Source organism: Aedes albopictus, chromosome 2 (assembly GCF_035046485.1).
Source record: "Aedes albopictus strain Foshan chromosome 2, AalbF5, whole genome shotgun sequence".
Classification (NCBI taxonomy): Eukaryota; Metazoa; Arthropoda; class Insecta; order Diptera; family Culicidae; genus Aedes; species Aedes albopictus.
The window spans coordinates 298,176,994-298,193,483 of NC_085137.1; the positions used below are offsets into that span (position 1 = coordinate 298,176,994).

At 41.4% G+C, this 16,490-nt stretch overlaps 1 protein-coding gene across 1 annotated transcript in view; it reads right to left on the minus strand.

Moving 5' to 3' along the window:
- LOC109430601 (triple functional domain protein) overlaps nucleotides 1–16,490 on the minus strand; it is a gene marked incomplete in the record, with an annotated part of 231,873 nt that overhangs the window by 142,724 nt on the left and 72,659 nt on the right. The window contains 3 exon segments of the mRNA XM_062852125.1: nucleotides 4,677–6,588; nucleotides 11,078–12,373; nucleotides 12,470–13,132. Coding sequence (XP_062708109.1) covers nucleotides 4,677–6,588; nucleotides 11,078–12,373; nucleotides 12,470–13,132 — 3,871 coding nt within the window.

A 16,490-nucleotide genomic window follows, 5' to 3' on the forward strand; every position in this document is an offset into this window, starting at 1 on the left:
CGTAAATTTTTCGCTTTCGAGCCATACTTAGCAGCGACCGGTGCGGTTCGCTTCTTTGTTCGGGGTTCTACTTATCGTTAAAACGCTTGATTGAGCCCATGAGTGGGCTTGGTCTAAGCAGTAATTAAGACATTCGTTTGCTTAACGTTTGTTGCTACTGGTGTTGTTGAGAAATTTAAAACAAAAAAAAATGTGTTGAGAAGGCTAGTAATGGTGGTTCTTGATCAAATATTCCAGTAAAAATTACTCTTACCAATCGAGAAATATCTTTCATTATCGATACAGCAATTTTCATTGTGTTTGGAAATTATATATTTTATCTGTGAGATTTTTTTTTCTTTTCTACTATGCTACATTTTTTGACCAATTTGTGCAACTTCAAATTTTAATCATCTAGTTTACAGAGCCCTATTTTTTAACTTTCACCAGGGTAATTTTGTTTTAAGTATTATCATAGAGAAAACATTTGTAACAATCGAACCCTCTGTAGGGAAGGTGTTACGAATTATTCGATCTTGATGTATTTCGTTTACCTAATGATTAAAACACAGTAATTGTCAAAATTAAGCTCTGTGACCAACTGTGACCCTAGGTGGTGGCCGTCTTGCCTTATATTCCGACTTATTCGTGACGGAGGGTAAAAAAAGCGAAATCTCCATACAAATGGCTCAACTTTGGCTCTCCAGAATTCTTAGATTTCCCAACAAAACAACAATTATTTTTCCTCATTTGGAAGAACTACCGTGGGTTTCGCGCGGGTCCAAATTTCGCTCACTGATAATATTTAAAGAGCATAATCATAGAACTAATCGTTGCATAGTATATTTAAAGTGAAATTGGAACAATTGCACAATTGTTTTTATGATTATGATGCCTAATTATGATCAGTGAGCGGAATTTGAACCAGCGCGAAATTAGGGCACCCCACGGTACTCTTTATTTTTCGCTTTCGATTTCTAGCCTTGATTACCTAGATAAATCGGAAATAAAAAAATATGTGACAGATAAAATTTTTAAACATGTTTTACAGTTTTCGTCCACCTATTTTTACCTAGTTGTGGTAAATCTTACAGGCAACGTAAACAAAAGATTGTTTGCACACAAACAAGTGTAAGTAATGGCTGAATTTTTGAAATAGTTTGAATCACGTAAAACAAAATCTAAACAGATGAAAAAATTATGCAAAACTGTTAGGGGCCATCCATAAACCACGTGGTCATGTTGGGGGGAGGGGGGGGGTGTTGGTTTCGGGCAAAGACCACGGTCCATACAAACTTTTTTTGTATGATATGAACGAAAGACCACGCGGAAGCGAGAAGAGGGGCGGGGGGGGGGGGGGAGTTCGGCATTTCCCAAAAAATGACCACGTGGTTTATGGACAGCCCCTTACCGCTCAGCAACATAATTGTGCTGGTTCGTCACGGAAAAGATATAGCAAAACTATTATTATTGTTATTATTGTTTATTTCGTAGATTCATCCAATACATTTTGTATTTCTTCTTGGCTTATTTGAAACAAAATGAATGATACTTACTGCATAGACATTGAACCACACATATTTGTTGAATTTTTTTTTTTTTTTTTTTTTTTTTTTTTTTGCTAGGTTTCTAGCTGCACTCTGAATAGAGTTGAAACCTCTACACTAGACCCGAAGATAGGAAAGAGTACGTAATCTTTCAGAAGCAGTTTGCCAGCCGTACGCGGAAAATGATATCCATTAAGACACTGTTGCAACTGACTCAGAAAGCTACGGTAGAAGATTGGAAAGTTTTCAATTGGTCAGTCAGTCAAGATTTGCCTATGTAGTGTTATGGTCACACGGTTTGTGTTTGTCTTCTTGTTTGATTTTGTGGTATGGTTCAATATGTTTTACTTTGCCCGTGTAGTTGCCGGCTTAGAATAGCACTACGGACCCCCTGTTCCGGGGGTAAAAGTCCACCAAACAGGGAACCCCAATCCAAGGTGTCAGGCGACCCGTGCTGAGGGATGAATGATTGAGGGGGTTTAAAACATGCTCGATCTTTAACGGAGCCCGTAACGTGGGTAGATCTCCCTTTTGGGTTGCGTTACGGAGTAAGATGTACCAAACTGAACCCTGGTGACATCGCTTGTTAAGCTAGGGTAATGCGTTTTGGTAATAAGGATTCATGGCACAAAGTCCTTGTTACTAGTGACAGTTTCTAAAATAGGATTTATTTGGCCTTACGGATAGTTAAAGACTCGGTTTGTCCTCGCCGAGACTATACTTGATGTAAGGAAAACAAACATGCTTTACGTATCTAATTGCGTAATAACCTACTAAGGACTGATAAGTACTGGTGATACAAGGACTCACGTGAATTCTTATTACCGAACACATTCTCTAATTTGACATCGTTTTGCAACTAGCCTAAAGCCCCGGGTTTTTCAATGTTGTCCTGGGACTAAACTAGAAGCAAGACACGGATGAAGCCAGAGTTCCGATGCATGGACAAATATCAGTTCTACCGTTTTGTTTATCTCAGAAATAGAATCGATTATGTGTGATTAAGGGCGCACTTTCGCTGGGATTTATTTCCCTGTGAAAACGGTACTTTTTCATCACATTCGATTTCTCGAGCCTCTGAGGTAACAAAACAAGATCTGTACAGAAATCGATGCTTCATTGCCTCTCAATGACAATGGAGTAGTACGACATGCACTAAATACTAAGGATACGGGTATTGCCACAAAAGATCTAAATACTGGTCGCAGTGGCTCATCCGAACAGAAAAAAAAAAAAATGTTTTACTTCTCGTCAAATCAGTTGTCGTATGCTTGTTTTTTTTTCGTCGAATCAATCGAACCCTGTATGTTAAAATATAGTCGATCCTGTGTCAAATTGTTTTCTTGATTTCGCTAATCGTTTTCTACTTCTCTGTGTTCATCTCTTGTGTCCTTAAATTGTCATCGGTCCAAAACCCACGGAAACATGTAACCGAACTTCTGTTGGTGCCATAATACCATCTAAGAGATAAACAAAAATACGCAAAGTTGGTCAGTTGATTGCAATAAAATTTTAAAATAATAGAGATTTCATGTCAACTTTCATCCCGCTACAAATACTATGAAAAATATTCAAATTCGTTCAATTGTCCTATCGGTCCTTCCTAGATAAACCATGTCATTTTCTCAAGCGTAGCCTAGAAATGTCAACCTGGTCATACACAAGTAACGTTGTTCAGTTAATAAAAAGCAGTCAGTTTTTGTCCAAAATGTCACGTCGAACGCATTGACGTCAACAATGCGTTTAAGTGTTCGCACGTTAGCTTCGAATCTATCAGCACAATTAAGTGCTGCAAATCTCTTTCCCACTATTGATTCTTCGGTCGATTTTAATTGCTTTATTTAAAGAAAATATGACCAACTAACATTGTGAAAATTCGAAAAAGTGACTATGACATCAATAAATTACTGCTCAAAATCAACCGAGAAACGTGGGAAACAGAGCCCAAACAACATTTTGAAGTCAGCTGGCTGTAAAAGGTTCCAAAACCTGTCACAAATCCTATAATACTTTTATTAGGATTTGTAACGATCATCAAAACCTTCTCAAATCCAACCGACTTGGAACTATTGCTTGGGAATAGACTCTACTGAGCCCCGGCGGTTCCTCCGTGTTTATCGAGCATGTCTGATACATATGATCAGCCATACTCCATCTGCAGCAGCCGGTTCGTGATGAACCGTTGGAGGCGCATTAAAGTGTTAAAAAGGTGATATGTTTCACTAAAGAACACTACCTACATTACAATAATCAAAATGAAACTCCTTCACTCTAATACCGTCAACCCCTGCGAACTTGGCCAGGGATATTTGTTGAAATTTACATACTAAAACTTAACGTAAAGTTGCCTCATTTTTTGAGGCGTGGTAAAATGTGCTAACTTTACATAACATTTTTATATACAAAAATCGTTAAATACGTTAAGTTGAAGACATCAAACGTAAATTTAGTTAATTATCTTTGAAATGAGCCAAAAATTATTAAAATTGAACTACAGATGACGAAGATATCACCAAATCACTTTTCCATGTTTTACGAAAGTGACCCCAAACTTTAGGCCGATACATCATATTGAGGGGTGACCCCAAACTTTTGGTCGATGACATCAAGGATTAATTTACTTAATAACTTTTTTTCTAGATTTTTTTAGCTAAGTTCTGTAAAAAGCAGTTGAAAGCTAATAGAAAATGGGTCATATTATCGCTCTCATCTTAAAATTTGGTCGACCCAACTTCCAGCGACACTGCCGTAAGTTTATATTCATTTTTTAGAAAATTTGGCAACTTTGGGTTAAGTTTACATACAATTTTTTTTGAAAAAGTTTCTTTTAAATCATGTTAAACATTTCTTTGACTTATTATCTTTTGAATGAAACCTAGGGTTTTGAAATCGGACGCAAATTGGCGGAGATATGGGCCTAAAAAATGACATGTTTTTGAGGGGGTGACCCCAAACTTTTGAACGGGAGTGTACATGCGAAGAGATTAGATAAGCGGAGAAAATTATGAAGGATAAAATCAGAAGAAACAAGACGGATCAGACATTGAATCCAAGACTATTCACATAAAAACTAGAATCCGTGGCCATTGGATCATCAAGCGCGCCATAACTTATGAAATGAACAAGGCAAATTAAACAAACCGTACTCACCGGATGTTAGCAGTTTGCTCTTGTAGATGTACTTCACCACTCCATTGGTATCCTTGACCTCTTTCGAGAATAGAATATACATCTCAAACAGGAACACGTGCCGTTCGCGACCTTTCTTGATCAAAATCTGTTTGTTATCCCACACCAGGAAGGAATCTTGCAGGACAACGTCCCCGAGATTATCAAACGGCACATCACACCCTTCCAGCAGGTTCAAATGCATCACATCGTTCGCTTTCTTCGGCACATTCAGCATCACTTCGAGGCCGTCCTTGATCTCGCCTTGGCCCTCGTCGCAACAGGATTGGAGATCTTTCAGCAGCAGCTGATATTTGGTGATTCGTTGCACGGGTTTGATTAGGAACGCCGGTAGCGAGTGTTCTAGGTTATGTTTTCGTTGCACTTCGTCAAAATAAGATCCACCGAACTGCACCATGTAGTCGTTGGATTGGGGTTTGTTCTGACAGTAATACACGTACATGTCAAACTTGGCCGCCCACGTGACGAAGCAGTGGCCGACGTCCTCCGGCATGGTTTCATATTTTTCTAGCTCTTTGAGAAATATCTTCTCGTGGAATTGGTAAATATCTACAATGTTGCTAAACAGAATGTGTTCCTTGCCTAATAAGCTGGGTGGCACATTGACGCCACTTTTCAGTTCGTTGACGAACACATTGATACATGTTTCGAGATCTTTGACGTAGGTGCGCTCGGTTTGAAGCAGTTCGGCCATGATGAACTCTTTCTTCCGAGCGGATTTCCGTTTTTCCTCGTTCATTTCTTTGGGAACGCCAACCGCACCGGGCCCGGCCGCAGCCGCATTAAGCTTCGTTTCCAGCGAGGGATCAGAATGGCGGTATTCGAGCACGGAATTGCCTCCGGTCGCTGTCGTGGAAGAAGCTGAGGAAATGCCGCTGGTGGACGAAGCCGTCGTTGAGACGGATGACGTGGACGAGGAAATGGACTTACAGCTAAGGCTACTGTTACCACTACTATTACAACTACTACTACTATTATTGTCATCTTGTTGCTGTACTCCAGGTAGGCCAAGCGATTTTTCTAAATTAGTCCTATAGAGTTCCATCCGGCTGCTGAAGTCCTTGTAGCGATTGTCCACGGTCGCCACCCACTGTTTGATCGAACTGGCATGGGCATGCCCTTTCTCCACCAGGGAGTCAGCCAGTTGAATTAGCAGCTTGACACGTTCCCGCGTTTCCTTTGCCGTTCCCTTGAACTCGTTGTGCTCCCTTAGAAGCACTTCAGTCTCCTCTCTACTACTGCACAGTTTATTGTTCCGAGAGGACAAATAGGCCTCCCCAGTGTCATGGATCCATTCGATTGCTTGCTTGGCAGATCGTTCGAACAGAACAAATTGCTGGCACTGATCCAGACGCTTCTTACGCTGGGTCCAGTACTCGAGAACCTGCGTTTCCTGCGTCAACAGCTTATCCAGTATTGACTTCACCCGAGATTCGCTATTTACAGTCGTTTTTATATGATAGAATTGCAGCGATCGTGCCGCATACTTGAGGAATGTTTCGGCCGTTCGTCGAGCCAAGGTACAAGCCTTCAGAAAAGCTTCCTTCTGCTCTTGGTGTTTCGATATCAATTGCACTATCTGTTGACCCTTGTCGGTCGATCCGCCTCCTCCACACCAGTCTTCCTCGCGGCGGTATTCCTTCTCCAAACTGTCCAGCACGCTGCAAACCTGCTCGGCCGTTTTGAAGAAGTTCAACGAAGCCGTTACCAGCTTGTGGCGCTCTTCGGCGCACGTGACTAGCTTTTGCCATTTTTTCGTAACCTCGTCGGCAATGTCCTTTATGCTTTGCGGGTCATAGTGGTTCGCGTTCATCAGGGCATCGGCACGGTATTTTACTTGCACGGCTGAAGTGTGGGTCCGTTCAATGGCGACCTAAAACGGAGAAAAAGTGTTTTTAATCTTTCCGTTATACATTGTGTGTGATGGTCTTAACATTTTAAACGTTTTTCAGACAAGGGTAACCATTATACCCACACACAAAAATTTTTGAATTGCTTCCAGCACGCCAAAAATCAGAAAAAGAAATTGCTCAATTTCAGCAACATTTTTGCTGAATTTCAGCACAACTTTGCTGATCAACTGTCAAAATTGCTGGATGGTTCAGCAAGTTGAAAAATAATTACTGATACTCAGTAATTTGTATTGCTGAATACAATCAGCACGCCAAAAATGGGTCTGGTACGTTTGGCTAAGGCCGTTTGGCATAAGGACATTTGGCATAAGGACGTTTGACATAAAGGACATTTGGCATAAAGGACGTTTGGCGTAAAGGACATTTGGCATAAGGGACGAATGGCATAAAGGACGTTTGGCATAAAGAATATGTGAAATATATTTTCCCTCTTTCGGAGATGAACCAGCCATCGGCTGAAAGTCTCGATAATAAAGATAATAATAATAATATTTTCCCTCTGGAGAAAAATTAAAGAACAGCCTTCAAGGGAAAGAAGACAAATTTGTTGTTGGTGCATTATATTGGATCTCTTATTTTCGAAATAACCTTTTGCTTCCATGAATTTGATTTTTTTTCGGAAGGGGAATGTTCCTTCTTTTGTATATATGTAGGCTGTTCTTCATCGATACAAGCAGTTTAGATTCCGGTAATGGTTCTTTCCAGCAAATCATCCTTGTCTGCATATTATATCCATAGAAATTAATGCATTATAATGTATTATCCTTCTTTTGTATGCTTATCCTTCTTTTACGTTAAGTATGTAGTTCACTTTTTACTGAAATCATTTTATGCCAAACGTACTTTATGCCAAATGTCCTTTATGCCAAGTGTCCTTTATGCCAAACGTCTTTATGCCAAATGACATTATGCCAAACGGCCTTACGCCAAACGTACCAAACCCCCAAAAATCAGCAAAGTTTGCTGATTACCAGTAAACATATTTTGCAAGTAACCATTTGGCGTAATACAATTTTGCATCATGCCCATATTAGGGTGGGACGGGGCAAGATGGGTCAGTGCCATTTATGAGCGCATTACTCATGTTTTGATTATGTTAATAATTTTGTTAGGTGACCAGCATGAATATACAAAAGTTTAGTATTGATTGGTATCGATTGAAAAATTATTCACTCTCATGGAAAATTAAAAATAAAATGGTTTTTAGCCATTTTTCTTATGCGATAGGGGTAGGCGGGGCATTATGGACACCCGGGGCAGAATGGACACCCTCAATATTTTGAAATATGCGAACTTTTTTGAATGGAGAATATAGTCCATTTGTCTAAAACGTAGTTTCAGGAAAGAAACATTCGAAATTAAAATTATACTTGATTTTACACGAAAAAGTTGCGTCCTCCGTTTTTTGTGCATGGAAATTATAATTTTCACACCATCTAAAATAAGATTTAGTGATTAATTTATTGCAGGTCGATTAAAACCTGATATTTCTAGAACACATGCAAGTAGTTTTGCTGTATCTACATGCTTAACATGTTTATATTTTCTTCTTTATTATATCAAAAATCAAGTTTGGAAATATCTTCTGCTGCCGGGGCAAAATGGACACTCACCTTTTTGAAAAAAGCGGCAAGGGAAAAATATAAGCTAAATCACAAACCAACCAAATTCTTCGATTTCAGTACATTTCCGGTTAAATGTTCACTATAGTAGACATAGGGTGAAACAAATTGGCCAAAAAACGACAACAGTGGAAAATAGTTGTTCTAGGCACAGCTGTACATGCCGACAAAAACGAAGCTTTATCCAAAACAGCCTGAATATAAAATAAATTGAACAAAAATGAACTACTTCGGCATATTATTCATCCATAATAATTGTTTTGTAATGAAATGACTTTATAGGTGTAAATAATGTACGAAATTCGTAAAAGTCTCATGGTGTCCATATTGCCCCATGGGGGTGTCCATTCTGCCCCGTATGCTTGAAGACGGTCATGAAAAACTAACATTTTTCGAAACATTTTTTGAAGTGGATAAATCATTTTTCTTCGTGAGCATTCTTATGCAATAGATGCTAAATAGACTTTAAAAGGATACATGTATCAAGAAACTAAACTTTTTTGACATCTTGCCAGGTAAAGTTGGCAAAAACCTTAGAGTGTCCATAATGCCCCGCCTACCCCTACATTCCATATATTCTCCATATAAACCACCGCGGGGCAAGATGGGTCACCTTCAATTTTGGGCGTATTCTTGTATCATTCAAAAGTTATTTATTTTTTATTAGAAGACTATCTCATAACTCACTTCAATCAAGCGGAATGAACGCCTAAAATTATAACATAAAATTATGATAATTTTTTAGTGAAAACATCGATTTTCAAGTCGTCTTAGGACCACTCAAATCGTAAAGTCTTTTATTTTCTAAATAAACTTATAAAATTTTTACTAGTAGCTTTTGTTTACTCAGTATGGATATGGAGTATATATGAATACTGAACAAATCTTATATATTGCCGTTTTTCGTTGAGAAAATGTAAATTACTTAAAAGGTGACCCATCTTGCCCCGCACTTTTTTCACGGCGCAAAATCGATCACTTTTTAAAACTGCTTATTTTCCATCATATTTTGTATTTAATGAACTTTTTATTGACTTTTAGCATAGCTAACTAGTGTATTAAAGAGTAGCGGACGAATACAAACCAATACGATTTGTGTTTACAAAGTTATGGTGATCCATCCTTAGGTGACCCATCTTGCCCCGCCCCACCCTACATAATTTGAAGAACGGTCGATTCAATGGTCATGATGAGAACTATACTGCCCATGATCGCATATCAGTTCCATCTTTGCTGGGTTTTCTATTCATATGGGACAGTTATGCGATCATAGACAGTATACAGTAATGCTAACGGATATATACCAAACGATTGTTTAGTGGAATATTATCATGCCTTGGGGATGGAAGATTAGATAAAATAGTATGTCCAAGACTAGTGATAATACCGAGGAATACTTATAAATTGTATCACCTATTCGGCGAAACGAATATTCGACCGCATCCCGTAACGGCTTTGTGTCGCGAGCCGAAATATGCAGGGATACGGATGGGAGCCTCTTGGCGGACGGACGGAAAGTGAGTAAAAGGTGAAAACAGTACTTCGAAGCTCACCTGAATGACGTGAAGAACGTAGACGCGGGAGACCAAAGCAACAGAGGAAACGGCTACGTCAGTGCGGCAAAGGACAGAAATTGTCCAACTCCCACGCCGAGGGAAATTATGAATGTCATTTACCAGCTCAAAACCACCAAATCAGTTGGTAAGGAAGGTTGTCACTGCTGAAATAATTAAGAATCATTTGTCTCATGCAAACCGAACCCGATGAGTGGAAGGAAGGGGTAATCTGCCCTATTCACAAGAAATGCGACCATTTCGAATGCGATCTCAGATCTTCCATCGCCTGTCGCCTAAAACAAATGAGCTCGTGGCAAGTTTCCAAAACGGCGTAACCGGTGGCATGCCGATAACCGACCAGGTCGTCATCGTACGGCAAATCCTCGAGAAATTCAAAAGTACACAATGGAATGATCCATGCTCGAGGACGACCTCCAATTATGTTGGAGAGTTAGAGCGACGAGTGCTAAGGACGATCTTCGGTGGCGTGCAGGAGAAGGGTGTGTGGCGCTCTACATCAAACTCGGTATTCAGATACAGGTCGGACTCGATTATCCGGAGTCGGGTGCTGCTGGTTCTCAAATATGTATCCGGGAAACGGATTGCTCTATAAAGCTGAAATTTTGACATGTTGTTAAAGCTACCTAACTTTGGTTAGTGATCAGTCAAAATTTCAGCTTCTTGCAGCATTTCGTTTCCGAGGTATTATGTTGGGAAGCGCCAGAACCTGACTCCGGATAATCGATTCCGACCTGTAGTTGCAAATGCCGGAAGGCTACGGTTGGCAAGGTATGTTGCAAAGAGTGACCTGGCGAGCATTGAACGTTTCAATTATTTTTTAAGATTAGAGTGCGCAATTGCTCTAAAAGCCCTTTCCTGGTCCTCACACGGCGATCAGCCGCCTCTAGCATGGGGGAACATACACTGTTCAGAGGCGCTCTCCCTGAAGAACAGAAGCTCAGGTTTGCAGAAACAATCACCTCTTTCTTGTCAGGCTAAAACCAATGGTATCACCGAGGTTGGTTATCCAATCTTCCCTACACGAGACATGGACCATGCAGCGTATCAAGATTTTTATTTTATTGTGCATGCAGTGCTAAATATTGTTCATTTTGGTGAAAGCCGAAAACTTCTAAATTAATATTTCTTCCACAAAAAGCTAACAATATGAGTTAGCCGTATTTTACAATTCATAATGGTTTTTTGGATTCGTTCAAGGTAAAAGGAATCAATTTAACAGGGAATACCCTATTTCACATAATACAACTTACCTGAAACTGTTCGTGCTCCTTCCGCAGCTGCTCCGCCTCCTGATAGCTATTCGGGATGGAAAAATTGGCCATCAGCATAGCCTCCCCATTCCGAATCCACGAGATCACCTGGTTGGCGTCGTTCTGAAAGTGACACAGCTGCATCGATTGCTCCAATTTTATTCGTTTTGCCTCGGCCAAATCCTCCAAATCCAGTTCACGGTCGTGCAAAAATTCCAACAAATACTGCACCCTGGTTTGGGCATTCGTGTGCGGATCGGCCATTATTAGGACCCCGGACGATTCGAACAGTTGCATCAGTTCCTGGCCAGTGTTGATCATCTGATAGGTGGTGGTTTGCATCTGGCTGACCGATTCGTTGTGCAACCGAAGAACTTGCTCGGTTTTCTGGAAATCCCTGGATACGTCCGTATGCTGCAACTCTTCGGCCCACATTTCTAGCTGGGAGCTGACTTCCAGAGCGTCTCGTTCGAATATCCGCAATCGCAGATACATATCGAACTTCATTTTCCGGGCTTGCCACAGATTTTCCAACTCAAGGCGGTTCTTCTGTATCCGTTCTAGAGCATTCTGCACTGCGGTAAGCGAACCGGACGAATCCTCCTCTTCGATGGTTCTCAGTTCTTGAAGCAGGGCTTCGCCTTGGGCAATGGCTTGAATACAGGTTTTCAGTGTATTCTCCTCCTGCTCCTTGCACTGTTCCAACAAACGCTCGGTTCCTTCGAGGGTTTCATTCGCGAGTTCCATAGACTCTTCGTTTGCCATTTCGGTGTGCAGTTGTTCCGACCAGACAGCGATTTCCTTCTCGTTAGTGTAGAACAAAACCGCTAGATCCAATCGTCTTCGCCTTTGTTCAACTCTCTCCGCAAACGATGCCACATTGGTTTCCAGCTCTCTAACCACGGAGAAAATTTCCTGCGGCGCTACTTCACCGGATCGCGCCAGTTCCTCAGCAGCCGCCAGTAGTTTTTCCGCATTCCGATAGGTATTCTGTGCGACATTCTCGAAGTGTTCGTGACTGGTTTGGTATATTCGAGCCTTCTGCAAACTCTTCCCAATGCCACGATTCTTCCGTAGGAACACGTCTCCGTGATTCTGCAGCCAATCGAGCACCTGCTTCACGTCCTCCTGGAACAACCGAAGAGCCAGCTTCTGGTGCAGCCGAAGCTTCCCAGCGTGCCACTTGCTTTCTAGGGCTCGGTGATGGCCGAGTATTTGGTGAATTACTGCCAGAACGTGAGACGCACCTTCGCTATAGTCAGCCGCCGGATTGCCACCGTTGAAGTGATTGTTATCCTGAAACGGGAAAAAGTCCATGTGTTATTTTTTAATCGAAATAGCTGGAAAGTTTTTCTTAAACATAATAAATGAAGCTGGAAACAAAATACTCACATTCTTCCTCGTATTGACAGCCGGCGGCTGATTGCATACCTGCACCAGATGGTCCAACTGATACAGGAGCTTTTTGCTGGTGGAATGCACTTCCGTGTAGGCCTGGCACATGGCTTCGTACAGCGACTGATGTGTCCGGATGGCCGTTTCCAAGCTTTCCACGTTCGTGGGCGTTGGGATGGTAGCTTCACAGGCCGCTGCCCAGCTGGTCACGCTATCCGTATACTGTTCCGCCTTGTGGTGAAAGACCACCGAAAGTGAAAGGACTGCCGTCCGCTCGTCCAGCGTCGTAACAAAATCCTTGCATGTTTTGTCGAGCCGAGTCGCTAGCGTGCGGATATGCTGGGCAGCGTAATGGTTACTCTCAATCAGGTTCCCCGCCACGGCCAGTATCCGGTTGATGTTGGACGAAACGTTCCGCGAGGTAACCGCAAACCGCTGATGGTCGTCCAGGATTTTCTTGGCCATCGCGTAATTGTGACCGATCACCACGTACGTCTCCTGGAACACATCGCGGTTGTGCAGAATCCAGTCGAACATCTTCTCGCAGTCTTGCTCGAACAGCCTTAGCTGGAAGCACTGATCCAACGTTGTCTTCCTGTGCTGCCACATGCTCAACAACTGCTGCTGTGCATTTCTGACTGTTTCGAGCTGCTGAAGAACCTGAAAAAAAACAGCAAATCAATAAATGGGCATTAGTATGTTTAGGGGAATGTAGTTAACAATGAGATAATTGTGTGCATTTTTTCATGTTATGTTTAAAAAATACATAAGATGACACGTGTTTTCCTGTAAACCGATGTCCTGGAATTACTGTTTCCCAAAAACGACATTTTCTAGGAATGTTCCCTTTTTTTCCTATATTATATGACCAATTTAACAATGACATATTTTCAAATAAAATGAAACGGTTTCTAGAAACTTGGGAAATTTAATTTGCTTACAAAAACACATGGTATTACTTATCCCGGTATAAAATTTTCCGGAACGCCATTTCACATAATATGCCACATAGCTCAAGTTCATTTCGTGGAGTGCCTTTTCTCGAAAAAAAAAACTAGGCTACCCTCCCCTACGGATGGTTACGAAATCGCGGAACAGTACCGGACTATGTCCCGCGTGCCGAAAATGAAAACAAAAGGCAACAACAAATAAGATTATTAAATTATTAGTGCATAGCCGTGCATACATTACACGGGTGTTCGCCCGTATTCCACACTGCGTTCGCGGGCGCATAACAAATGATTCACTTGCACTTTCGACGGTGGTCAAAACACGAAAATGATAATTGATAGGTGTGCTACAGTAGCCCCCCTGGTAGAAGATGGGGTATTAATTCGGTCGGTTTTTCGGCTATTTTGGAACATGAAAAGCATACGAGTGGAAGGTGTGAATGAGCTTCTGGTCTGGGATTGTTATTACAACCTCACTAGGTTCACGGATGGCTATTTGATGATATAACAACTGTGGTAGCCGCGTCTTGCAAGCGCGAGTGTGTATATTAGACTGACTATTCTTCTGTTGCGCTGCGCACAGTCGGTCGGCTGATGTGTCTCCACGTAGGAGCATGAATGCGCGCGAGTGCATTGTATTAAGGTAAACGAGTGAAGACACTCGTCACCACATCCCCCTTTCTATAATCTGAATTTGCGCATTGGCTTACAGTTCTCTAAAGTCCGAATGAACCTTGAAATGTCGAGTGTTAGAATCGTCTTAACGCCATATGGGATAATCATGAACTTAATGTAGTGATTCGATGCCACACTCCATGAATAAAGTACACCTACTAGTACTCCATGAATTTTCTATGATTCCCTTGATCCGCACGCCACCATCCTTCAGGTAATCATGAGGCTGTCGCCAGACCAATACTTTCAAGTTTCTGCAGACCGGCTCCGTCTCTCCCCCCATATAATGAAGTGTGTCCCCTAATCAAGGACACAATCGGCTGGCCTTGTACGACTTATCAAAATGTGGCACCGTGGCACTCTCCTGTCTAAACACCAATCAGCATCTGACCAATGATTACGCAAATAACCATGACCACACAGTGTTAAACTACTCTAAAGGTATTTTAGCATGGCAGAGCAGTTGCTCCCCTTACTCCTCATAGGTTCCGAATATACGACTTCCTCGAAAGACTTCTCCTTTCAATGAATAATTACTTTTTATAAGTTATCTTTGAATTATGGGTCTGTTCTTCATTTGTCGTAGTCAAACGCTTTCAGTTGCACTGAATGTTCTCTTGTATATGCAAAAACATCAACACGTGAATCGAACCCAACCGTACGACCATGATACTACGAATATTCTTTGCAATCACAAAAATCTTTCATGTGAGCAACCTGGCATGAAAATAACGTCATATTTTGTTTTCCCATTGAACACCTCTTCCGATAGTCACTCTTCTAATATGTGACCACTGCAGTGCAGCTCTCATGTTGATCATCCAAAGTATGCTGCTAGATCTCATTTCAGCACAACCCCGCAGCACCACCATGCACTTTGTAACCCGACTTTCTGAAACACACCTTCTCGCAATAGAATCAATCCCGCTTTACTGTATTTCTTCCTCAAGACACCCTTAGGTAGAACGGATGATGTTCATCCCTGTAAATTTAATTACCACATTTACCATCCTCCATAATGGATTCCTGTAATCGAATCCACTGCTTCTTGAACATCCTCAGTGAATTTAATCACAACGGCACGCTTTCAGTGAATTTAATCACAAGTCCTCACCATGTTGCACCGACCTACCCTGAACGTTTTAATTCCTCCTCAAGGCGCAACGCACCAACTAGGACATCGTCTGCTTCTCAGTAAAGTGAGTGCTCGACCACCTATACGTCACCTAAGATCTCCCTCCAATGACAAACTTGCAACTGCATGCGAAGACATTCCACACTTAAGAAGTCCAAGGAAACTACGATTAAGTCTTGCCGAACACTCGCTCATCCACTGATTCGATCATAGGACCGATACAACTAATCACACTCCTAACAGAGTCCTGGGCACTGTTTGGTACAACAACTCCAAACAACGCGGCTTCAAGCAAAACTCTCTCCACTTAATCAAATCACTCCTTACATTCAAACTTGAAACACTTGTCTAATATGTAACAATACTGCGCATCAAACCAAACAGACCCATTGAATACCTTAGGCTACAAACGGACATTTCCCAGGGGCAGAGCTCACTTTGTGTGAACACATCCTTGATCAGACCGCTGTTAAATCCGTTTCAACTGCAGAACAATATCACTTCACTCCATCAACTTTCACTCTGACTAAAGCATTTGTCAAGCAGAGTACTTCATCAATAAAGATGTGAGCCTGTACCATCATATTGAGTTGTTAACCCACGAGCGATCGCGCTGTTGTATTTTGTACAACACGTTGAAAAAATCTCGCTTTTTGTACTCAGCATGAGCGTGGTGCTGACGGAGGTAGTCAACCGCGCGAGTTACGGAAGGTTAAGAAAAGTCTCACGAAACCTAATGCAAGAAATCTATATACGGGAGAACAAAACAAAACGTTTTGAAAGTACTCATAAATTCTTAACACATGGAATATGGAAACAAGTCACTACAACACATGCATTTGGATTGTGCAATATCATAAGATCCTATATCAACACTCATATTGCCAGCAACGGCATACAAGATCACAAGACAGGCAGTACTATGTACACACAAATTTCTGACGTAAACATGTGTCGTCGTTCTTATCGTCCTTTTACGTTGATCAAATTGATGTACTAGATCATTTTGTTCACGTCTTTGAACGATTTGATTTATGTCATCAAGAAGTGTCAGCTTTTCGGATTTTTTCACCTTCTAAATGTTGTACACCGTGGTACCAGTCTGGATTAAAATATGTGTGCTTGGACTTGACACTAATTTCACATTTGAAGCAATCATATATCCAGTTTGATCCATTGAACTGTTCAATCCTTTTCTCGTTAAACCGCCGAAACGAAGCAGCTACCAGGACAATACATGAGAGAAACAATGAATACA